Genomic DNA, 25,600 nt, shown 5'->3' with positions numbered 1-25,600 from the left:
CCTCCCCTCAGCACCCACCCAAACGCCCGACTTTGCACACCCCCCCTCTATCCTGAGTCACTCAGGCTCTGGGAAATGCTGCACTGAAGGCTTGGGTTCTGGGTGTTGTACCAATTGGGATGGGTCCTAGAGGACTTTCTAAAGGAGAGCGGGACCTGGCATTGGTTTGAAGTGGGAGCCTTTCGAACAAAGAAAGGCAGACCTCAGGCAGGGCGGCAAGTCTAGAAACTGGCGTTTCTCCTTGAGAATGTTTCATTTTCTAGTTGTGCTATTGTTTTCCTTTGGATTGTGAGACTAGTCTTATTGGTACACAGCGTAAATTATTTTCTCTCATTTTACAATCCCACCAGTGACTCCCAATCCTCTAACTCTAACCTTCGTTATATCCGCCTGATCTTGTGAAAGTGGTGTGGCGGGGGATGAGAGACATGAAAGGAAAGAGATGTGACCTTCCTCACATCCCTGTTACGCTGATCCCAGTGTGACGACAGCTACTTCCACTGAGGAGGGAGTCTTGGAGTTCAGACCCGAGCAGGAAAATGAGTAGGTTGGGGTGGGGGAGAGGGCGGGGGCTCTGAGCTGTGTGTAGGGGGGACACTCAGTTTGGAGAAACAGCAGTTACTTAGGCAGTGGAGGAAAGGTAAGACTCCCTGTCCTCCACAAATACACTTTGAGCAACACAGTCACGCATCACCTAACGACAGGGTCATGTTCTGAGAAATACATCATTAGGTGATTTCGTCACTGTGCGAACATCACAGAGTGAACTTCCACAAACCTAGACGAAAGCAGCCTACTATACACCTAGGCTAAATGGTACTAATCTTATGAGACCGCCATTGTATACGCAGTCCGCTGTTAACTGAAACGTCGTTATGCGGTGCATGCCTGTATATGAGACCCTTCCTCTGCCACAGGGTGTCCCCTTGATCATGAGAATCACCTGGGGTTCTTATTAAACATCCTGGTTCCTGGCTTCACTCCTGAGGTCTGCCTGTGGCCTAGGAATCTGCATATTTTCCAAGCATCCTGGAGACTCTTCTGATCAGGAAAGTGTGGGACTCATTGCCCTAGAGGGAGATGACCCTTACAGGGGTGGGGAGAGTCTGACATTTGGACCACAAATTATTGACCCTGCTTCAGAGAGGACACACAGGAAAAGAGCAGTGGAAAATCCTCCCTAGGAGAGAAGATTGTGGACCAGTCACGAAAACAACAGAGAAGAACCAGTCTTTCAGTAGGTTCTACTTCTTTATTTATAAGCCAGTCTTCCAACCTTTCTGAACTCCTTAAACAACGCAAATGCATCTCAAGTTGTACAATCTGTTATCTTGGCAAGCTTGTGATGACAAATCCCGTTTTACATCTTGGAATGTTGCTACTAATTACTCTGCTGAACCTTGACAGCAAGAACGACTGTGGCAGGCAGGGGAGGGGATGTGCCAGCAGACTCTTAAAAAAATAATTTTACTTCCCGAAGCCTTTATATCTCTTCCAGAAGGAAAGCGTATAAAGTCGCCTCTTAGAACAGACCCTACAGACTGTCCTGTTGTGTGGCAAACTTGTTCTTTTAGTTTTTAAAGTCACCTCCTCCATGCCCTCTCTTCCTCAGTAACCAAAATAGCACAAGATGAATCAAAAAGCAAAAGCGATAACATAGATGCCTCTGTACTCCTGTGTAGCTTTCACACAACTTTTCATTGGGAGTGTGTGAATGTATACATATATTCTGAGAATGTGTGTGTGTGTGTGTATGTACAAACACATTCAGAGAATGCTAATAATGATCTAAAACAGGAGAGCTCTTCTAGTCCAGGATTTATACTGCACGGTAACTAACAGTCCCCTGATAACACTGCCACTCTTTAATGGCAGCAGAGGCAAATTTTTCACTAATTATCCATTTTAGGGCAGCAACTCTGTGCAGGTCTATGGTGTTTGCGGACATTTTTGATATATAAATAGTCCAGTGTGGTGTGATTTAAGTGAGACTTATGGATTAACAAAAAGAAACCTTCTGATCCTCATTACCAGTCCTCATCTCTCTCAGTAGTTTAGAATGACAAAGATATACCCTGTAAGATGGTGGATTGTTTACCCCATTCCAGTTACTGGATAATGTGGCCACATGATCGAACCAGAGGGTGTACTGCAGCTCCACCACCTAAGTTTAGGAAATGTTTGGAAGAGGAGAGAGCCGGTTGCCATGGGAAGACAGGGGCATGTCGGTGGAGTGGGCTCCAGAGGCTGAATAAGTTCAGTGTTTATGCTGTGGGCCATTTACTTTTAAAATTAAATTAAAATTCTTAGTCTTAAGAAGCCTTAGTTTGCTTGCTTTGTTTTGTTTTTAGAGGCAGCTTGATTTCCTCCACATTCCATGTCTGTGCTCACTGCCTGCCTCATTTCATGGACAAAGGCCCTGAATTCGGAGGTGCGTGGCTGACCACAGTAGGGTGGCTCCCAGCAGCCACACAACTTGAGTGTCTACAATTTTTAATATAAACGCGTGTCCTGGAGTCCTTATGCAGAGTATTATGTTAACATACAACAACTAATTATCAGCGACATGTAACATTCATGGAGTATATAACAACACGTATATTAACAATTTAGTCTCTAAGTTTTGCAACCTAATGTGAGTGAACAAACATCTAACATCTCAGAGTTAATATAATTCTGCACTAAAATTATAAAGACTATGAAACTGAATAACGGAACATACTTGCATGACTGCTAGGAATTATTACTGTATAAAACACAACTGAATGAATATTTTCCATATGCTTAATTCCTGCTGATGGAAAGTATAGCTATAAAATAAAAATATCTCGGTGTCCCTTCTGGTGCTTCTCTTAGTAATAGTAACAGCAATTATCACAAAGAATTCCACAACTGTGGGGCCTTATGACTACAACATAAGTAGGAAAAAAACCCCAAGAGGCAGAAATACATTACAAACTGCATCATAATACATATTTGCCTAGCTATGAAAAATTAAACTCTTCCAAAACCTTTCCAAATATGACTTAATTCATCAATAAATGTGATTTCCACTTAAGGTGAAAATAAATAAACATTTAGCATATTTTCCTTCCAGTTTTAAAAATGTTACACATTAAATCTAAATTGACTCTTTTTTTAATTCGGTGTTTCCACTTTATCTTTTAAATACGGAAAATATCTTCTAAATAGTTTAGACTTAATTTTGCCAGGTTCTGCTGGCTGAGTCGGTTTCACGGTTTTGTAAGAGAAATGAAGTACAGAGTCCATATCCACCATCCACTGCAAGGTCCCCTCAGGTGACTTCTGCCTCAGGTGTCCAACAGAGTGGAATGAACCGACCGAGCTTGAAGAAGCCAGCTCCGGATTCCAGTGGTTTGTGTGAAATTCTGCAGCTCGAGGTTTGCAGGCATTTCTGTCAGCATCAGCTTCTACATTCACAAATGAAAAGCATCATGAGCAACAACAACAAAAAAATCAGGGGTGAAGGAGAAGGAGAAACAGGCCTAATTAGTTGACAAAAACAAAAGGCTCATTTCTTTCATGAGGCAAAGGCTTCATGTGACATTTCCTGTGAGGGAAAACCTAAGCTCTGCAGCCTGCAGGGACTCTTCCATTTTCTTCACGATGAAAGGTTTGAGAAAGTGGACCTTTGAGAGGAAATACTACAGACTTCCAAATTGGTGAAAGAACTTCCGGCGTCGCTTGGGTACTCCGGGTAGGAGGAACTGGAGGAGATGATATTTTTGAGCCTCTGGAGGGCAATGATTAAAAGCAGAAGCAGAAACGCTAGAAGGCTGAGGAAAATGGACACATAGATGTAGACATTTGACAGGTGGCCTGAGGACGGGTCCACCGATGTGGACAGGGATGTGGGAAACAGCTCAAGGAAAGTTCCATTTTCCACATTGCCCGAAAACACAGATGAAGAGTCAGGTTCAGACATCTTTATGGAGGGTAAAAGAATGAACAAGTGTATGAAAAGTCAAAGTTTCACACGGGGGTCAAAAAGGACAGAATCAGCATTTTTTTTCATGAGAGCATCAGCAAAAATTGCAGGTAGTTAAATCAGCACAACAAAACTTCTTGGTTTTCAAACAAAGGCAGCAGGGGATCAGATGTCCATTGACACTGTGAAAACAAAACAAAACAACGGAGGGCATTATTCAGAAAAGATCACATTTAAATCTCATTTCTAGTTATCACTTCAGGAAGGCTTAATTATGAAATCCACCAGGGAGGGAGAAGAATGAAATACCTTCCCCAGGAACAAATCGTGTTTGTCTTTATATTACAAATGATGATAGAAAAACGAACTTTTATTTTATCTCCACAGCACCCTAGGTGCCAGGTTTCTCCAAGGAACTCAGGATAAAATAAAAAAGAAAATACATTTCTGATGCGCTCCATCTGCTGCGATTTCGACAGATGCTCCAAGTGGATGCTCAGAGAATAGGATCAAGAGAGTGAGCTCCAAACCGCCCTCCTTCAGAAAATTAATTCCCAGCATTCCGCAGCCCACCAGCACAATTCCCGACCCATATTTCCCTCTTGCACACTTTGGGGAATCACCGCACATGCACGTTTGCTTTCTTTGAACGTTTACAATTTGCTGATTTACTTATAAAAAGTTACCTCGAGATCAGAGGCCATTTCTTTGTATTTCTTTCCTCTTCGATCTACCTCCTTACATTGTTCCACATATTTTAAACCTTGAATACAAACCTTCAGATTTACTTAGAAGAACAAAGGTTGGATTCCCTCTGAAGGGTAGAAAGAGGACCAGGTTTGCTGTCAAGAGACTTAGGTTTGAGGCCGAATTCCCCTTTATCTTTCAGAAGTTGGGCAAATTGCCTACATTTTCTGAGCTTCAATTTTTTCATCTGGGAAATGGATGGCATCTATCCCATCTCCTCACTGTGTTATGGAGGGATCAAGATAACAGACATGGGAGCACGCTGTGAATTGTAAAGGGTTGGGCCAAAATGAGTTTATTCTGTGTGTGTGTGTGTGTGTGTGTGTGTGTGTGTGGTGTGTTAACAGGTGCAGAGAAGGAATTATTTTCTCCAGCCAGGAGCAAAGACATGCTCTTCGCCATGTTCGCTCTCCTACTATGGTCCCTGTGAGGAAACTAGAGACAAAGTGGACTGAGGCGGGCAGGTGGCCATTGGGACACAGTGTGTTTCTCCAAGCTCCAGGTATGGGTGCAGTGTGTCCCAGACTCCATCTCCTCCGTGACTGGAGAAGTCCCAGCTTGTTTCTGCCTAGGCCCCTAGCCCACTAAGTCCATGTTGGGGTGAGGGAAGCAGCCTGAGGGAACATGATCCATCCCTCCCGGTAGATGACTCTCTTTCTTCAAGTCCAGAAAAGACGCTTTTCCTAGCTCTTTATGGGATTAGACCATTTTGTTGTAAATTTGTAAATCTCCTTGCCAGGTTGCAGTGAAATGCTCATGCGAAAACATCCACTCTGCCCTGGCTTTCCTTTTTCCTAAACTCTGCCCTGCCTTTTACCTTGGAAACTCGCCTTTCCCTTCTGTTCTCCAAATCTAATTAAGCAGCTGATTCTTTGAGGGGCTGACACTGGCTGCTGTGGCTGTAGCTGAATGGCACTAATGATCTCTGGGAAGGAGGGGACACTTCTGAGAGAGCTGTCCCTGTCCGGTGTCACACAGGCTAATGATCTTAGTGAGAGCCTCTGAGAAGGCCACGGGCAGTGTCCTAGTAGCTCCTAAAATAATTTGACTCCTATTCTTCATTATGCTCTGCCTGGTGACTTTAATTCCATTAGACTACTACGGGCTCCTAACAATCCTTAAAAAAAAGAATCATAGTAGGACCGCAAATGTGTTACACTGATTTGGCAAAACCTTGCCTTCTTACAGCATGTAAATGTCTAACTGTTCATCTTTACGGAAAATAGCAGCTTCAGAGGTAGCATGATGTACAGGAAAGAAAACTAGGACAGAAATCTCAGAGAATGAATCGGAGGATACATTCAAGACGTTCTGGTAAGACCTGCTAAATCTAGCTGTGGAAATTGAGAAACAAAGAAGCTAATTGATTTGACAAAAGAAACATATCTAATTAGAAGATAAGCGAGGACTTCAGGCCTCTGCCCGTCCTCACTCCTTCTACCACGTGGTCTCAATTTTCCTGCCCTTTGGTAGTAAGGATTTTACATCCTCTTTTTCTAGCATGGGCAAAGAAGGTAGGCACTATGCATTCTGTGTGTTCCTCACACAAACTACTCTGTAGGCAGGTAGGGCAGAAATCATTCTTCTCATTTTGTAGATGAGGAAACTGAGCTGCAGAGACGTTGTAATTTACTCAGGGTACACAACTATACAGTGACAGAGAAGTGACTGGAACCCAGGCCTGAACTGTGCTCTTAGTTTTTGCAACTATGGAAGGAAGAGAAAAATGACGAGAGTTGGGGAATTTTTGTCTGCTGCTTACCTTAGACAAGCTCACAGTTTAGTCTTGATATTTCAGTTTTCTTATTTGTATGATGATATTCACCTTTCCTACCTCTCCAGGAGGTCCTGAGGTAAGATGTGATAACATTCTCATAGTCATACTTAGAAAATTGTAAAAGACCATCCCACGTAAAGTGTCAGTAGACTGACAGCTCCTTCTGAATGCCTAGAAAGGCCAGAGGGACTTCCAGGTCTCTGTTGGTCCCACCGTCCGACACGTGCAGGTCATAGATTCAGCTGGAATTGGCTGATTTTTCTAGAGCCGCCGTCACTACTCAAATCTGTATCATTTTGGGGGGGTGGGACTGGAGGCACAGACAATGCCACCGGAGTATCGGCAATTCAGCAGCAGAGATCACAACTGGCTACCCGACCGCTCATTAAAACAAAGGTATCTCTTTACAGCGCAAATGTTCCAAGAGTACTTGTCACATCCTGAGGATTGCCATCTTTCAGACAAAAAGCCCACTGTGAGCTTCAATTGTCTATGGAGTATCTGGGGCTAAGAAGATTTGGAGATAACATCTGATCTTCCAAGTGGCCTTGGAAGAACGGTAGAAATGAACAAATGAAACCTTGTGTCCTTATTTGACATTTTACAATTAAATATCTTCTTTCAATATCCACCCCCCCACAATATTTTTAAATTTAATATCATTTTCAGAATACTGCTTAATTTAAAAAGACAGATACACAAATTTCATTTCACTGTTCTACTCTGGAACAACAGAATACATGTACTGTTAGAGATTATTTTAATTTGATGACATTAATTCTTATTTTCCTATTGAAGTTTTAAAAACTGATAAATCTTCTTTCTCTCTGGTGAATGTTTTGACAGTCTATGTATAATGCTCAGGATGAGCCAAATTGTATGTGTTGAGGCACTGTGACAGTGTGACTGAGGCTGAAGTTGACACTGTGGAAATGAAATCAAACCCACATGTTTCAGGATGATGCTTCTAGGGCTGTTTCTCACAGACAGCTTAGGTTTAAAGAAAAGAAGAAAGAGACTTCATCTGAAATGCATAGCCTTGACCTGTCCTGGGGGCAGCGCCAGCAGACTCTCATTTCAGGCGGCACATAAAGCCACATGGGGATTGTGATGCTTTTTTATTGAGCCATTCTCAGAAAGTGATTTTTGAGAAAGTAAAAAGAAACAGCTGGGTCACAATAGTATATTGAAGATCTGTGGGGATGTTTTGGCTCATGGTCAGCCACCTTTCCCCGTGTCTCTTGGAATAAAAACCTGTGCTGGGAAGAACTCTACAAAAGGCAGTCACCTACTGAAGTGAGGAAGGGCGACGGGAAATCTCACCACGAGCCCAGTGGGGTGGGGAGATGGAGAGACGGTGTAGAAAGGGCAGACCTGGGGGTCTCTGGTTCCATGTCACTCCACACCATACCTCTCGGACTCCTCTGAAAGAATGGAAGCTTTCCTTCCTGCGAGAATTGTAAAGTTTTGGAAGAACAAAAGCATACTCTCGAGCATGTACCTTCATGGCTGGTAAAACGAAGAGAAGCTAACCAGCTCTCATCTCAGTTCTCTCACATAAGTAAAATCCCTGGTGGCCAGCCCAGGGGCGGAGCCTCTGCCATGGCCTGGACTTCTCCAATGCAATGGTGTCTAAAACTCAGCCTACAGTGAGCCTCAAATCTGGCACAGCAATTTCTGAGTTTCAGACCTTTATTCAAATACATTTCTATGTGAATAACAACTATTTGAAAGATTTTTTGTTGTGGAAAACTGGGACAAGCTGCTTTGTTCTCTTGCAGATGTTATTTAAGAGTGCCTTAGCTGTTAGGAGCTCGAATCAACACTTCATCATTATCAAGTCCTGCTTTGTCCTTCTCCAAAAGGTGGTCCTCCTAAACCATTAGTAACAATTTGATAAAGTATTAACCTGCCACGGGAAAATGTTTTTTCCAGTCTACAAAGGTAAAATTTGATATTATAATGTAATGAATAGTTTTAGATGACGTATTGGATCTCTTTCTCTGTAGAACACACAGAAACCACCATTACCAGAATCTAGAAGGGACCTTATCACATCTAGGCAAGGCTGTTTTTAATTTTACCTAAAAAATAGGGTGTTTTATTTAAGACCTTGAGCCATTCCATTACAATTTGCATGATTATCTTCTCTCTTGATGCTTTCTCTTTGCCTAATGGCCTTTTGGGTCATGCGGGAGGAAAGGAGGTAGAAGGTTGGTGCTGATAATAACATATTTCCCACCCACGCTTCTCTACATGTAAATCTTCACTTGCAATCAATAGCCAACACCTACCCCTCAGCTTGCAATAATGAAAACACAGTTTATTATCTTATGTGCTAGCGTTATTCAAAGCTGATTCAGCTGTTCATCTATTTGCCTATTTGAGAACTGTGATTTCTTATCAATACAATATTTTGGGAGAGTAGAATTTTGTGTGAAAATGAGTAGAATCTCATTATGATTCTCTGTATCAGCCCAATAAAAAACAAAACCAAGTAAGGAAATAAACTGAGTCGATGTGCTATCAAATATTGAGTTTGAGAACCATCTTATGAGAAGAAATGTGGAGAGACAGAGATTCTGAATAATGCACTGGGATTTGTGGATCTGGACTGGATAGTGTAAGACAAAAAATTAAAATTAACAGTCCTCTTTACCCACTTTTCAAATGAATGATCAGAAAATATAATTAGAATTTTTTCATATTAAAGAAATGACAAAGTAACAGCTTGGTATCAGTGATTGATTGATTGATTCAACTTATTTTTGGTGAGGACGATTCGCCCTGAGCTAACATCTGTGTCAGTCTTCCTCCATTTTCTATGTGGGATGCTTCCACAGCACGGCTGATGAGTGGAGTGGGTCTGTGCCTGGAATCTGAACCTGTGAACCCATGAACCTGGGCTGCCGAAGTGGAGAGCGTGGAACTTTAACCATTTGGCCACAGGGCGGCCCCCTATGTTAAAAATCAATTCTAGGGCAGGCGCTTGGGTTGCTTTGGATTCAGTCCAACCTCCTACATCTCTTTACGTTGGTGATGACTTTTATCTACCTGGATTGGCCTCAGGCCCAGTAAATTACTTCCTCAGCAAATCATTAAATTATACTCAGAATACTTTTGTTAGACAAATTATTTTGTCCTAATTCATTAAAAATTAGTTATTCACATCAGCTATAATTCACAGAATATTCAGAATATATCTTTCTTGATATACAAAACAGTGTAGATTGAGTGAAGTCAAAAAAAAGCACACAGAAGTCTTTCAAAAGGGAATATGAACATAACTGTTTTGACCATCTATCCTGTAGAGCCTCAAAAGTAATTATAGATATGAGTTGCCTTGCATTTATATAGCACTATTTTCCTGGAGAAATCAAAATATTATTATTAATCTATTTATTTTGGTGAGGGAGATTGGCCCTGAGCTAACATCTGTGCCAATCTTCCTCTATTTTATGTCGGATGCTGCTACAGAACGGCTTGATGAGCACTGTGTAGGTCCACGCCCAGGATCGGAACCTGTGAACCTCGGCCGCTGAAGCAGAGTGCGCAAACTTAACCACTACACCACTGGGCTGGCCCCAAACTATTATTCTTAATAAGCTTTTGCTATATTTACATTCCATGTGAAGCCTTTATTTCCAAATCACTGTCTTAGCAAGAATAATTATTTTAAAGTGCTACTTGCTCAGAATAAGATAGTTTAAATGGGTCATTTTATAGCTAAAAAGAAGGTTAAATATAAAAACCAGTTCTAGGCATAGCTTTTTCATGATCATTTTGTGATACTTAGAAAAGACCAAAGAGGACTCTCTCCTGCACTTTGGAGACATTGGACCCAACTTGGCTAACACGATTAGTTTAAATCAAAATGAGAAAAGTAGCAACTTAAAGGTGAAAGGAAGCATGAACTGGTGAAGAAGTAGCAGAAAAATGAAAGCCACTTTTAGGAAGTGGAAGAAAAGGTCATTGGCTAAATACTTGATGTAAAGAAAAAAACAAACACCCAGAGAAATAATGACTTGAAGATCATAGCCAAGGTTGAAATGAATCAGTGGGAAGAAGGAAGGTAAGAACCAAGAATGGCCTTTCAAGATGTTACAGCATTTTTAACGAGGGCTTTCAGCTTCAATTCACTACCTCCACCCAGCTCGGATCATTTCCAATATTTTAGAAGTGTATCAAGAAAAACATTTTTTATTCTTGGAGCAGCTATTATTGGTTAAATCGTAGCATTAGTATACAAAAACACTTGCTTATTTTTAATAAGACTAGACACGTTTTTAAAACCTCTCATTAAACCATGTTCTAGTAGAAGAATGGACGGTGTTTTCTCCTTTCCTGTTGTCTCTCGTCTGTCTCTATAGTTAATTTGTATATAATATATTTTTTGTCCAATCAGGAAATACTCATAACAGTCTCCTTACAGACTAGGATATCTTGAAAGATTTCGTTCTTGTAAACTTCATTTTGTGACTGTCGTAAATCTTTTTTTTTTTTCCAAACCTTTACAGGTTAGACCACGGGGTATCCCTAGTCTACTCTCTCAGGCTCCAGGGACCTGTGGGTGCCTCTAAAACTGCTCTAAGGGAATGAGAAAGAGCATGGAAATTTGGTTTCACCATCACCACCTGATGAAGTCCATCCTAAATTTAAACAGCTTCCTCAGAATTGGGCAGTCATGGGCCATTCGTGCCACTCAGTATATTAAAAGGAAAATGTGAGATTGTACCACTCCCTACCAATGCCATTCTTTCTCTTTTTTGTTTCTACTGCTACTTCCCTCTTTAAATACATATATTCCTCAGTTCATGGCTTATTGTCATCATTGATCCCATTCCTCATTCCTTTCTCTCCATTCCTCATTCCTCCACCTCCCATAGGCATCCAGGCTAATGTGTTTAATGAAGACCTTTCTGCTTGTATATGTTTCTGTAAATGCCTATTGTTGCTCTGTGTGCATTTTCTTGTAAATTTTCACTTGTCTTAGAAATGTTCAATTTATAAGAATAGATATACAGTAAATATTGCATTCACTCCATAACTTAAACCCCAAACTTCATTTCCACTTAAAATATCTTGATAATTGAGGCACAGGGAAGAGAGGAATATAAATTATCTAATATATCCAATTCTGTAATTTCATACATAAGAATACGCCAAAAACTAATAACCATTCTTTACGCATAAAATCATATGTACAGATACAATTAGAAAAAAAAGTGATGACACAGGTTGTCTGAAATGAACTTCAGTATTAGCAAATTAATTAAGCAGGCCACTATTTATACTATGCATCTCTATTGACAACTATAGTCATGTATTTGTTTAAACTAAAGTGGTTTATAGCCTATTCCTTAAAAATTTATTGGACTATCACAAGTAAAATGTTTAACAATTTTTCCCATCAGGGATTCAAGCTCACAGAGTCTTCCACATGATGATATTTTTAACAAGGCATATCAGTTACTTGAATTAATGAACCACTGTCCCTCATAATACAACCTCAAATAGAACCTTAATTGATTACACAGTGTGTAAATTGCCCATCTCTTCTGGATATTAGCCCAACGTTCAGCATAACATATACATATGAATTTTGCTAAATAAGTTCTGTCATTCTTCCAGTCCTCCATGGCTGACAGTCAAAGTATGATGACACTTTCCACAGTTAAATGGGTATTTAAAAAGAATAATGCTTAATAATTGGCAGCTTAGGCAGGCTAAGTTTTGGATACATCCAGTTTTGGCCATATTACATCGTTCAGTAGTCAGTTGAATACCCAGAGGAAAAAAAGCAGGAAGCAGATTTCAAAATTTATCTAATGCAATGCAAGATCCTTGGACCAATTAAAAGAAATAACAGCTTTGTTATAAAGGACACTAGTAGGACAACTGGGGAAATCTGAATATAGACTGTACATTAGATAATTGTATTATATCAATATGTTCTAAGTTGATAAAGGATAATATTCTTGTTATTAGGAAATATATATTTAAGTATGTAGTTGTAAGGTGTCACAACAACGGCAACTAACTCTCAAATGGTTCAACGAAAATAAAAAAATAAGTACATACACATACAGAAAGAAAGGCGATAAAGCAAATGTGTCAAAATGTTAACAACTGGTTAGTCTAGTTAAAGAATATATAGGTGTCTATTATAATTATTCTTGCAACTTTTCAGTAGTTTTGGAATTTTTCAACATACAAGTTGAGGAAAAAATTATTTATCCCCAAGGATATTAAGAAAATAAGCTTGGTATAATATGCAGTAAGTCAGCCAAAATGTTAAAAGCTTCTAAAGAAATACAATGATAGAAGCCTGATTCTTCAATGGGCATTGGAAAAGTTCAAATATTTGCTGTTACCATCATCTCATGATGCCCATAATCCACAGGTACTGGAGGTGAAGCATCAGAGGATGAGTTAGAGGAAGTTTAATATGCCCAAGAAACCGGATCCTGGGAGATAATGTTGGTGGGAGATAATGCCTGAAGACCAGGAATGGTGACTTGCCAGCCAGTTTATTCATGACTTCACTCCGGCCACCACCCACTGGTCTTAATCTCAATCCGGCCTCCAGGATCATGGAATCCAGTTAGGTTCATCTTACATCATCAGTCATCTTCAGAGGCAGCCAAGAACATCTCTCCTGCAGTTTAAATACCCAGGCAAAGGTTGGGGCTTTGCAGGCATCTCAAGTCAAGCGACATTAGTTTTCTTTCTTTTTTTTTTTTTAATTGAGATATAATTAAGATGTAACATTATATTAGTTTCAGGTGTATAATATAATGATTTGATATTTGTATATACAGCAAAATGATCACCACGATAAGTCTAGTTAACGTCCTTCGCCATACATAGCTATAAATTTTTTCTTGTGATGAGAACTTTTAAGATCTACTCTCAGCAACTTTCAAATATACAAGACAGTCCTATTAACTATAGTCACCATGTTATACATTATATCTTCATGACTTATTTCTTTTATAACTGGAAGTTTGTACCTTTTGACCACCTTCACCCATTTCACTCCCCCATCCCCCACCTCTGGCAGCCACCAAGGTGTCCTTTGTATCTATGAGCTTGTTTTTTGTTGTTGTTGTTCTACAAGTAAGTGAGATCATATGGTATTTGTCTTTCTCTGTCTGACTTATTTCACTTAGCATAATGCCCCCAAGGGCCAAGAGAGAGTAGCTTTTTAATGAGGACTAATGAGTAGGTGGACTCTTGGGAAGCTCACCGACAGTTCACAAAAGCCAATGAGGTCCAGGTTCCACATGGGGACTGTAGGAGACGGCAGCAGCAAATAAACCAAGCACAAGCGGGAGATTTTATTTAGACAGCAAGTGTCAAACAGCAAGTTCCGCAGATCGAAGAACTCACACTCCTCACAACTCTTAAACTAGCAACCACCTCCCTGATCACCCTGGTTTGGGTGAGTCCTCTAGTGTGGCAAGAGGCTAAACTCGAGCACACGAACTCTCCTATAGTCCAGGGTCAGTATCTTTTGAAAAAGGGGCGAATAAACAATTTAGAAATTGAATCTAGTCATTGCAAAATGCAGTTGCAAATGAAAAAGTAGAGAGCATTGATATCAATCGTGCTTTTCCCCAGTCATCACCAACTATATGACTGAGGATTTGGGTAGGTACCCTAAAATGACGAGAACCAGATGAGGCAGATTTTAGACCGAAAAGAGGACATCACGTCCTTCATCAGGAATGCACGTTCCCATGTGGGATTTCCCGAGGTCCTGCTAATCCTTGGTGTGAAGGGAGCAGCAGAGCTTACCTTAACGTGAGCACTCTCTCTCTCTCACTCTCTCCCTCAGGTAGCACAGTGAACTCAAAAGTCTGGCAAACAAAGAGAATGTCTACATGTTCTTTGTAACATGGAACAAAATGATATGGCAGGCTATCAAGTGTGGAAGGAAATCAAGTCCTCAGCAGCCTGTTGTCATTTTAGATAATGACTCAAGCTAGAATCTGTCAAAGACAATAAGGAAGCAATGGACAAGTAAGGACTCAAATTCTCCCAGAATGTATCTCAATTTAAAAAGGTAAGGAGGCAAAATTGAAAAATAATTAGGAACTAGGAACTACTTGTAGGAAACAGTCTACCACACTGGTGACCTATATAAAATAGTTATACATTCTTTTAAAAATATAATTAAATATGGTTTTATTCAAGGAAATGGTGAGTATTTTTTATAGAAGATTTAACTGACTTTGCCTTTGTCGTTTTCCAGGGTCGAGCTCTTCACCGTACTCTTTAAGAGTGTGTGCCTTATGCTTTTTAATTCAGTTGTAGGGATAGCCTTGGTCAAACACATTCACACGTCACTCGCTACTCATATCTGGGCTTAGTTCTCTTTTATTTCAATGGTGTGTACTGGGATGTAGGGGGCACCTCAAGCCAGGAAGTGGTGGGAAGTAGAGGGGAGGGAAAGAGGGTGGTGGGACATCCCCAAGTCATTGTGGAATGGGAACATGTCTTCAGAACATGATAGGCAGAGGACAGTAAACCCAGGATGCTTGTGTAGGAGACAGAACGTCCAGACAAACCAGTCTGGGAAAATAACAACAACATGAACGATAGTAGTCAATATTTATTAAAAGCAGAAGCTAGTTTTGTATGTGTGTTTGTGTGCGCGTGTGCATGTACATGGTACATGTGTATTTTCTCTAATCTTCACAACTCTTTAAGGTAGTTATTATTATCCCTCACCTTTCTTTAACGATGAGGAAAATAAGAAACAGAGAATTTAAAAGCTTGCCCAAGGTCACCCAGCCACTTAGAGGCAGGGCTGGAATTCAAATCTATATCCTTATGTCTCCAAATTCCACGTTCATTACATTCCTTCTCTCCAGGGAGACCGAAGGTAAAAGAGGGATAAATTCAAGACTTGTGGTCATTAGTGCTGTTCACACAACGTCGCTGCCATTCCTTCCTCCTTTCAGGCATGTTGCAGGACTCCATGTTCCCACCCTCTCTGAATTTAGGGTAGCCATATGACTTGTTTTGGCCAGTGAAAGCTGGGAAAAGTGACTCGTGTCACTTCTGGGTAGAAAATGTTAGACCCAGTGTGAGATGTGCCACACCCCTTCCCTCTGCTGCAGTAACTGTGTAAGCACAGGGCAGCTTCTGCCAGTCTGGGTTCCTGGGTGACCACGGTGAGTGCCTTCACCCCTTGTTGGCCTGATTAATACTTAGTGTGAACAATGACTAAACTCCTGTCATTTTAAGTCACTGAGATTTTTGGCTTATTTGCTATTGTGGCATAATCTACCTTCTACTGACGGACATAAGATCTTACTGTATTATGGCAGCAGAGGTTATGATGGGTATTCAAGAAATCGACTGCAAAGAAGTCAAATTGTGAATAACTTAGAGTTGTAAGAATTGTACATGTAAACTATTAAAACTCCCTTTGGCACTGGCGAGAAAGAAGGTCGTAAAGGCTGTTTTGATTAGTTTTAATTTCGTACAAGAGTGAGGTCTAATGGGATGAGAATTATATTGGTTTGGCCAAAAACACTTTCCATAACAAGCTGGAGCATGATGATATGCTACTGTATAAGGCGAGTTCTGACCAGCTGTCACTTAAACATGCAAATGGTTTCAAGTGGGGATAGGTGAGTGAAAAGCAATATATTAAGACTGACACTTGACCCCAAATGGAAAAAACAACTCATTATACAAGTAATATGCCAGTGGTATCACCTTCAGTTAAGAAAAACTATATTCTTTGATGCATTCAATTATTCATTCAACTACTTGTTAACTATGTACTACATAAAGGAAGGTGATAAAATATTATCACTATGTGTGTGAGTTTAATGCACAGTTTTTGTAATGACCATCTTGAGTAAGAAATCTAAAAGGCCTCTCCTACGTTATTGTCCAAATCATACGTTCCATACTATCTGACCAGAGGTTACTTTTCCAGTCTCATTTTTCCCATTGTCCTTAAGAGTGGTGGTTTAGGCATATCAAACTGTCCTCGATTTCTCAAAGTTTTTTTAAAATACTTATGTTTAATCCTTGCATTTACAAGTCTTCTCCCTAAATCCAGCCAAAATCCAATTTGTTCATTCTTCAAGACTCTACTCAAGCCTTCCCTCCTGTGTCATCCAGTTATTCATTCATATATCTCTACCTACTTTCTCTATACAAATTTCTGTCTCCTTCCTCTGCATTCTTATGATATTCTCTATAATTTTCTACACTAGCATTTCTCATATTTTATTATAACTATTATATTTCTTTACCTGTTGGTCTGCCTTTATAGACTGAACTCCTGGAATAGAGGACTAATGTTTCATTTATCTCTGTATCCAAGAACCAGCACGGTGTCTGGTATAAAGGTTCTCAATAAGTATTTGTTGGATGGTTGCATGAATGAAAGAACAAGGGAATAAAGAAACTTGAAGCTTCTTGGAGAGGTAGTCCATATTTGTTCTATTTTCTTTTTTTTTTTTTGAGGAAGATTAGTCCTGAGCTAACATCTGCCACCAATCCTCCTCTTTATGCTGAGGAAGATTGGCCCTGAGCTAATATTCATCCCCATCTTCCTCTACTTTATATATGGGATACCTGCCACAGTGTGGCTTGACAAGCAGTGCCAAGGTCCACACCCAGGATCTGAACAGGTGAACCCTGGGCAGCCAAAGTGGAACTTGCAAACTTAACTGCTGCACCATTAGGGGGCCCCTATGTTTTCTATTTTTAGATGCACAATAATATTTGTTGAATGAATGAATAAATGATCTTGTATAAAATCATATTGGTTAGTTAAATGGTAAGCACTCAAGAGTAAAGAATAATGATGAACACTCACTAAATTTTATAAATATCTTAGCTATGGCAATAAAATTAATAATTTCAGAGCAAACTGTGACCATACTTTTTATCAAGAAATTGTGTCTTTAACAATATTTAACAAAGATTTCATCTAGTCAAGTGTCCATCAGGATAAAAGAAGAAAGGATGGAGGAATCTGCTGTAAATATTGAAACACATTAGGGTGAACATAGATGGGGGGTTGTAAGAAATGTATTCTGAAGAGCATGATAAAAATCAAAAGAGAGTTTATGAAACTGAGTCAATGAAGATATGACTGAATGTGAAACAGGATGTATTGTTTTTAATTTAAAGTGTCCTTTAAGTTAAACTCCATGATAATCTTATCCTTTGAAAATTACCAGGTCTTTTATAATCACAACCCTTGTCACTGTGGAAATAAAAAAGGTCAAGGACAATATTCACTTTCTGATCATTTAGGGGGAAGGGCTATTATAATTCACTACATTCAGGAAATCATACACTATGGTACTCTTAATCACTCCATCTCAAGGATAAACTCCCTCTACCAAAAAAACCCTCCCAAACTTCAATAAAGAATTAGCACAGAAAAATATAATATTTACACTTTTATACATTTCTCAATTTGACTACAAAGTCCCACATTGGAGATCAATGCTACTCAAAGTAGCCACTTGGCTCCCTCAGGGATATGTTGGTTAGAAGTCCTTGTGAGACCAGAAGCTTGCAAAGCACTGCTTCCGTCATCAAGAAAGTCTTGCTACAAAAAAGAAAAAAAGAAAAAAAATCCAGCTAAATTAAAAAGTGTGCTTAGAGCCTCATTTGATTTATATTATGGCTCAAGTTCCATGTCTCATGCTGAATGAGCAACGAACAATTCAAGGACTGGCCCTGGTGCACGGACCGTACTTTGAGAATGGAGCAGCATCCTGTCCAGATCACAGCCATGGTGATGGGGGCAGTGACATCCTAAGCTGTATCATGTTAGGAAACTAATCCAGACCTCAGCTTCTTAGAAAAAGAATGAAAGGAATGAAAATATGAGCACAAAAGAAGCAAACGTTTTCTCTTCTCATCCATTGTAGAACTAACTTGTAACATTTATCATGTATCTAATTTATTCCTTCTTTCCTTATGGTCCCTGTCAATAGTAACTTTCCTTTATTAAAAACAAAAAACAACAAATCAAACAATACCAAAATAAAAACCAAATAAGTAACAATAACAACAACAAACGGAAAATATTTTTCATAAAATTGCAGAGCTGGAGGTCCTTAAAAATCAGGAAAGTGAAGTCTCCAAAAATTAAGTAAATTTTGAAAGTCATTGTTTATACTCCTTCAGAAAAGGATGGCAGAAGGAGACAGCTGGTGACAGAAACCACAAATTGGGAGCCCAGGACTCCTTTTCCAACTCTAAATCCACCCATAATCAGAGCTGAGCTGGGTGGCCAACAAGAGGAAATCAGATGAAAAACAAGTTACTCAGTTTCTTTTGTTATCCAAAGGGTAATTCATCATATGATTCAAAATATGTGCCATGCAAGGTCCAATGGACAAATTTGAGACCAAAATTGATGGGGGTAATAAAGAGATAAGGGGACAGAATAAAGAATCTTGGAAATTGATTCTGTTGAATCAGTCCAACTTTGTTGGCAAGGCGTCTTTTTGAAGGTCTGAGATCCATCCATCAGTATTCCAATGTCAATCTAAAATGCATAATGCCCTTAATCTAGCAGTTGACTCATGAAAACTGAGGTCAACAAGGTCACCAAGGACTCTCATGAGGAACTGTTAAATGATTGGCTGCCAAGGCATATGAGGGGCGTGAAGGAGGGTATTGGCAAACACTGGGTTCCGTTCACATGGGTGTGTACAAATTAAACACATAAATCATAAATTATATACTCATGCCCTGTGTACTTTTCTATATTAATATTAAATAAAAATGGTTTTTTAAGGGCAAAAAAAGTATCACCTGCCAGGCGTATATAAGATACTCTGGGTCACAGTAGGGAATGTCTAGTACTTGTTGGATGAATTATTTGAGTGCTTTCCTTTTTACCCAAAAATGTATGGCATTTGTAGGCTAACACTATAAATAATAAATTCTGAGAATTTACCCTATGGGAAAAAAATCAAACAAATTTAAAAGGCACATGCACAAAGATGTATTGTGTAGCTAAATACTGGAGCTACCAAGATGTCCATGAGTCGAGGATTGGTTGAGTGAACGATAGAAGAGTCATACAATGGAGGATTCTGATGTACTACTATATTTTCTAACGTGGAAAGATGCTGGTCATGCATGGCTAAGTAAAAAAGCAAGCTTCAGAATAGCACATAGTAGGATTCCACTTTTGTAAAACAGCAGTTACTAGCACTGCTGCTACTACTATGCACGCATACACAATTTTAGGGGCGTGCAAAAGCACAACAAAATAAAACCAAATTAAGCTAAACTAAACTAAACAAGAGGTTATGCACCAAGCTGTTAATACATGTTTTTGTTAGTTGGTGATTATGAGCATGTTCATATTCTATTTTGTGCTTGTCTATATTTGAATTTTGATACAAAGCACATGCGTTGTTTCACAACCAGTAAAAACAGTAAAGGTATTTTCACTAAGAAATAGAAATAAAACTTAATTATAGAATATGCAGTGAAAATACAACTGGTTTTTAAGCCCAGAACTCTCCCTCTTCCTCCTCCTGTTTTTGTACTGTATACACTTAACACACATCTTTGAAATGGTTCATATGTATCTTTTCTTTCAAAGTTTAAGACTCTCAGGCTGAGGCCAGAAGGTCAATCTGCCCAATAGGGTTTAATTGTACTTTGTGTTATAGTGACATTTTACAGAAGGTGGTTAATGTTCTATTTAAGAAATGGGAAGAGTAGATCCCTCTGCTGTAATCTTGGCCACAGAGAAATTGAAAGTGACTAAGAACCAAACCAGTTTAATTGGCAACAGTTGATAGATTACCAGGTCCTTCTAATCAGTACCAGACTATTGTAGCAAATTAATCAGGAAAACTGCCATTTTGGCTTCCTCTTGGGAGCAAGTCTGTACGTTGAATGTTCCCTGAATGAATTGTCTGTGTTTTAACGGTGCTTTCTTTGAGTCATCTTCCCGTCTTTTTGAAATTGAAACAAGTTCTTACAGCCACCTATCCTTCTGTTTCCCATCAAAAATTGTATTTGTGTCTGTTACCTTCTTAAGTTACCCTTTTTTATTTATTTTATTTATAATACCCAACTACTACAGGTTTGCAATTTCCAGATTGTTTCACTATTGTCTATAACCATATCAGCATCAACAATCAAGCCCGTAATACAAATTGTACATCTGGACTGACTGATTTCTCATCTTAATGTAACTTAATAGATGAGAACTTAAATGTTAGGAACTCAAGAAAAATTAATAACAGTCTATCCTGTTCCTGATATGTATTCAGAGCTTTGAAACAGTATTGGCACTGTTTTGGCTAGATCGTGCCATCTCTTGCTTACAGTTCCTGTTAAATTGTATGTGGTTACTTGACTACTCAGAATCTCCATCTTTTGTTGTTGTTGCCAAAACTTAGTATAGGCTAATGACTATTTCCTGGTTTGAAATGTGAACATGAGCAAGGACCCTATTCACAAGCAATTCTTGAAGGAGGTATTCTGCGTCACGAGACCAAGCATCTCAGAAGGCTATATCCCATGGACACATTTACCGCAAATCAGAATCACAACATGAAAGGGCCCCATAAGTCAGTTTAGTAGTCCACCACCCTGCATCTGAAATGGCCACTGAATACACAGATGGACTTCCTGACTCTACATCAAAGGCTGGGCCCCATGCGCGTATCCCGGGCACTTCCGTCTTAAGCTTCTGGCAGGATTTCTCTAGGTACATCTGTTGGCTGAAAGGAATACTGACCACTCACGCACTGAGTTTGAGCTTCCTCGTTGTTGGGTTCCCTATTCTATTAACTAACTTAAAGGCTTTCCTATTTTTTAGCTGTCATTATGAATAATAATGAAAGTCTATAAGCCTGTGATGCTTTATATTAGCATAGTAATATAACAATACAATATGCTCCACACATATCTATTTGAGGAAAATGGCATTCTTCTGCAACACTATTTTTGGCTTCTAGTTTCATTTAACATATGTTTACTGAATGGCTCATGGGTGCCAGGAGCCAGGTAAGTGGGACCTACACAGTGCCTGATGTCAAGGGCCTTTCAGAAATGTATTTTTCCAGGTCCTTAAATTACTATTTTAAAAACCCAAATGAGCAAAACACAAACAATGAGCCATAATTTTATTTTTTGCTTCTCTCTAATAACCAATTAAATATGAAAATGCTTATACAAACTCTACAAACTTAAAAAAAAGCAAAAGAAAAAAAATTAGGATATTAAGTACAAGTGCAGAGAGAAGAGTGAGCCCAGAGAAGAAGGGATGTTATCAAATGGGCTCAGAGTTGATCTAGAATAGAAGTCAAGCCAGAGCATTCTGCCTGTGATGGGTTAATTCATCATTCTTAGAACAAATGTATGACTCCAACTTTACTAAATGATTAGTATTATTAATCATTCTCACCAATCAGCTCTGTCAGCCTTTATCTGTCCTCGTTAAAAAAGAAAAAAAAGGAAAGAAACTTAGAAAACCTGCAAACACACCCTCTGCTGGATCTGACACCACACGCCATCACCCCATTCTTTTCCTCTGCATCCCTGACATCCTTGTGAACATCACAGACATCCAGTAAAATCTGTTGACTCCAACTAACCCAGAGCAGGGAAAATAAAATAGATCTTACCTTACGTGAGGCTTCCTTAATGAGAACCATGAACAAATGTATGTTGAGCTCTTCATAGCACTTTGCCTTATGTAGAGGATCAAAAATAGTAAAGAGTAAGCCAAATAAATAATACGCCTCAAATCCAAAACACAAAAATGGAATACCCCACCCATTTTCTGGAACTTAGTATTCCCAGAATACTCCTGAGGTTGGCAGATGGTTCTCCATCTCCACAATGCCCAGCATTCGAAGAGGACTGGGACATGCCCTGTGGGAGTGGTGTCAATGCAACTCAGTTACAAGGCATTCTCACCAACGAACACTTCAAAAAGCCATTTGCATTACGGATCAACTACGTGGCGATTACAAAGGCTGCAGGTGTGTGGTGGTGAGTGGGGACAAGATGCCTTTATATTCAGCAAAATGAAGCATTTCAGTCACAAAACGTATTTAAGAATCACAAATATACTATAACACTAGACTACTTGCATAATTTAAGCTAATTAAAGATCATCCTTTTTTTTTTAAGGAGGGTACATTGGGCTACAAAACTGCATTAAAAGGTAGACCTTCTAAGAAAAGAGTGTCACTTATCTTGCCTCTTTTTCTATTGATAAACTGTTCTCTGACAATGAATCTGGAAAATCTAAAGAGAAAAGCACCAAAAAGAAACAGCTTGGGGAGTGGTCCCTCGGATCTGCCCCAGGACATAATCGCCGCCCATTTCCCGCCCTTTACACCTAAAGTACGGACCGAACTAGATGCAATGGTTTTGAGACGTCTGGAGCCATTGGCTCCCATTATCCACAACAAAGAAAGCCCTAAGTACTCACAAAATTCTCCGAAGGAAATTTAACGTGCAAAGGAAATAAAGGACATCAAGAAATAGACGCTGTCTCTGGAGTCTGACACCAAACCCAAGCCCGGCGGGGACCCAGGCATCTGGCAGTGGAAAGCACGCAGGTACAGTCACTAAATCTGGTCCTCAACAAGATGTTTTTGTGAATGAATAGGTCCTTCTGCCACGCCGAGGAGGGCACATCACACACCTCTTTCCTAAATCGGAACTCAAACAATTTGCCCATAATCCACGCACCTCGACAGGGAAACGCAGGATTCCAGCGTCTCAGCAGATCCGGGAAAAGGGGAAGGTGGCCGGTGCGGTTTCCTACAAGGCTTTCTGGGAACTCGGGAAATCACCGCTGGGAAACGCAAGTGTCGGGCGCCAAGTAAAACTTCCCCGGGTTTGGAGCCACCCAAAACGAGTGAAAAGGTTCACGCGAGCACCAAAAGGTGCAAAGCAGGCAGTCGTGCGCGGGGCGAGTCCCCAGGAAGGGACGAATGACCCTAGAAATCCAGGTAGGCGTAAAACAAACACAAGAATGACTGCACACACCACAAAGGCAGCAACAAACAGAATGCACCTAGAAACACTCTGCAAAGTGTCGAACTGCAAAGTGTCTACACTTGCACGGAGAATCAATCTTTGCAGCGGCGGACGAGAGGGCAGATCTTCCCGGTTCCCTGCGTCCGGGACAGAAGCGGGTCATCCCGAGGCCAAGGACACTGCATAGCCCCGCGAAGTCTTCCCGAGAATCGGGAGAGCCAGGATGCGGAGGCTGCTGGGGGCCGTAAGAGGGCGGCCGGTCGCAAAGGGGATAGACTCGGGGGTGTCCAGGGAAGCAGCCAAACCTCTGCGAGCCGGGGAGAGTCTGGGAGGCGGCTCCCGAGGGAGCGGAGCCTCCGAGATCGAGGCGGCCCCAGGCGAGGAGTCAGGCGCCCCTCGCAGAGAGCGAGCCCACTCCCAGCGCTCGGCACCCCGCGCGCCCCCGGCTCCCCACTCCTCTGCCTCCGTGACTGACCTGCGAGTCCGGACGCGCCGACCTCCCGGACTGCGCTCTGGAGCTCGGGTGGGACGGGGACCGCGCCGAGCTCCTCGAGGGCGTCCGCGTCTCGGCGATGCGCGCCCGCGGAGCCGTCCGCGGGAATGCCGGGCGCAGGGGCGGGCAGCGGGCGCAGCCCGAGTGAGCCTGTGGCCGCTGAGCCGGCCGCACCGCGCGTCCTCCCTCCGCCCCTCCGGTCCGCACAACCAATGGAGGCGGGCGGGCCCACTCCCCGCCGCCCCCCAGCCGCTGCTCGGGCGGGCGTTTGGCGCTAGGACAGCAACTCGGCTCCCGCGAGGGAGGAGCTTGCGCCGGCGTTGGAAAATCCTGGAGGATGAGGAGGCGTTTACGCAGGGAGCAGCATCTGGGGAAGGCAGGTGTGGCGCCGTTAACTTTTGGGGGGTGGGAGGGAATGGGGGGAAAGAGCAGCTTCTTTGGGGGCTAAAGGGCCTCTTTCTGCAGACGAAAGCAACTACTTTCTGCCAAGTTTCTTCCCCTCTTACATCTTTATGAGTCCCTCTCAGCCCCCAATGCGAACCACGAGCCCCGGTGCATCATAACTAGCCCAGCTCTGAGTTGCGTGAGGGCATCGCCCCATCCTATGACGAACTTCACCTCAGACATCTCTCCTTCAGCGCTTCTCTTCTTTCCCCTCTGAATCCTCTGCCAAATCATCAGATGACTTGAATAGGTTTGCAGTTTCTATCACTGCCAGGGAGGCAATCATAAAAGTCCCTAGTAGGTAACTGGCTTAGAGAGAGCCAGAGATCATCAAAGAACTCTGGAAAGGGTGCCTTTAACAGATATGACTAACTTCGGTTACTAATCAGCCCTGTGACCTTCACCCAGTGACTCTCCATCTCTGAGTTCCTGTTTTCAAGTGGAATGGGAGGCATGGATCATTTGATGTCTGAGGTCTCTTCCACTCTGACATTCAACAATCCTATTGGCTCTCTGGCCTGTGCGGCACGCGAAGAGCTCAGCCCCTGTGAAGCATCGGTATAGCTCCCTTTTCCTCCAGCGCCTGCTTCTCTCCGCCCTGCCCTTCGGCTTTCACCGGGAGATCCCTCCACCAACGGCCGGGAAAGCAAATCATGCAAATCGATACAAAAGGATGCTGCCCAAGTCTGAGACCATTTAGACTTGCACAGATAATGCCACCCACCAGTGCCAGCTCCTGGGCTCCTGGGATCTTGTTAGTTGTGTTCATGTTCAGTGGTTCTCCAGGTAGGGACAGACGGGGGCATTTGGTTTAATTCTGAGGCCCCCTTGGTAAGTGAGCAAAGGCTCTCTGTCGCCCCCTTCCTTCTCCAGGGAATTGTGGGTGTGTGTTACTCATTTCTACGTGAATCTTTCTCTATCTGATCTCGAATACAGGACAGTAGAATGAGCTGCATTGTCAGGAGGGCGGATTCAGAGACCTGCTTCTCTCCCAACACTCATATTTGCATCCTAAACTTCACTGTTCACATGCCACTTTCGTGAGTTTTGTTACATCCGTCTACGCCTTCTGTATTGTGTACTGGATATTTTACCTTAGATTTTTACTTAGCCTCACCATAAGCAATAATATCCATGGAATCATTCATTTAATTATATATCAGTTGTATTT

General features: G+C 41.2%; 2 protein-coding genes across 2 annotated transcripts; both read right to left on the bottom strand.

Annotated features, from left to right (window-relative positions):
• Window positions 1-1,232: 1,232 nt before the first annotated feature.
• Window positions 1,233-4,084, bottom strand: SERTM1 (serine rich and transmembrane domain containing 1). Its single transcript, XM_023621516.2, has one exon. It carries the CDS (start codon window positions 3,944-3,946, stop codon window positions 3,623-3,625), a length of 324 nt encoding a protein of 107 aa, XP_023477284.1. The 5' UTR covers window positions 3,947-4,084; the 3' UTR covers window positions 1,233-3,622.
• On the bottom strand, window positions 1,233-25,198 carry LOC138918455 (uncharacterized). Its single transcript, XM_070240044.1, has 3 exons — window positions 25,154-25,198; window positions 23,968-24,420; window positions 1,233-3,431 (listed from the first exon to the last, which is right to left on the bottom strand). Exons 1-3 carry the CDS (start codon window positions 25,196-25,198, stop codon window positions 3,312-3,314), a joined length of 618 nt encoding a protein of 205 aa, XP_070096145.1. The 3' UTR covers window positions 1,233-3,311.
• Window positions 25,199-25,600: the final 402 nt, after the last annotated feature.

The sequence above is a fragment of the Equus caballus genome, chromosome 17 (genome assembly GCF_041296265.1).
Source record: "Equus caballus isolate H_3958 breed thoroughbred chromosome 17, TB-T2T, whole genome shotgun sequence".
In the NCBI taxonomy this organism is placed as follows: domain Eukaryota; kingdom Metazoa; phylum Chordata; class Mammalia; order Perissodactyla; family Equidae; genus Equus; species Equus caballus.
The sequence above is the reverse complement of the archived record's forward strand: the minus strand, read 5'-3'. Positions and strand labels throughout refer to the sequence as shown.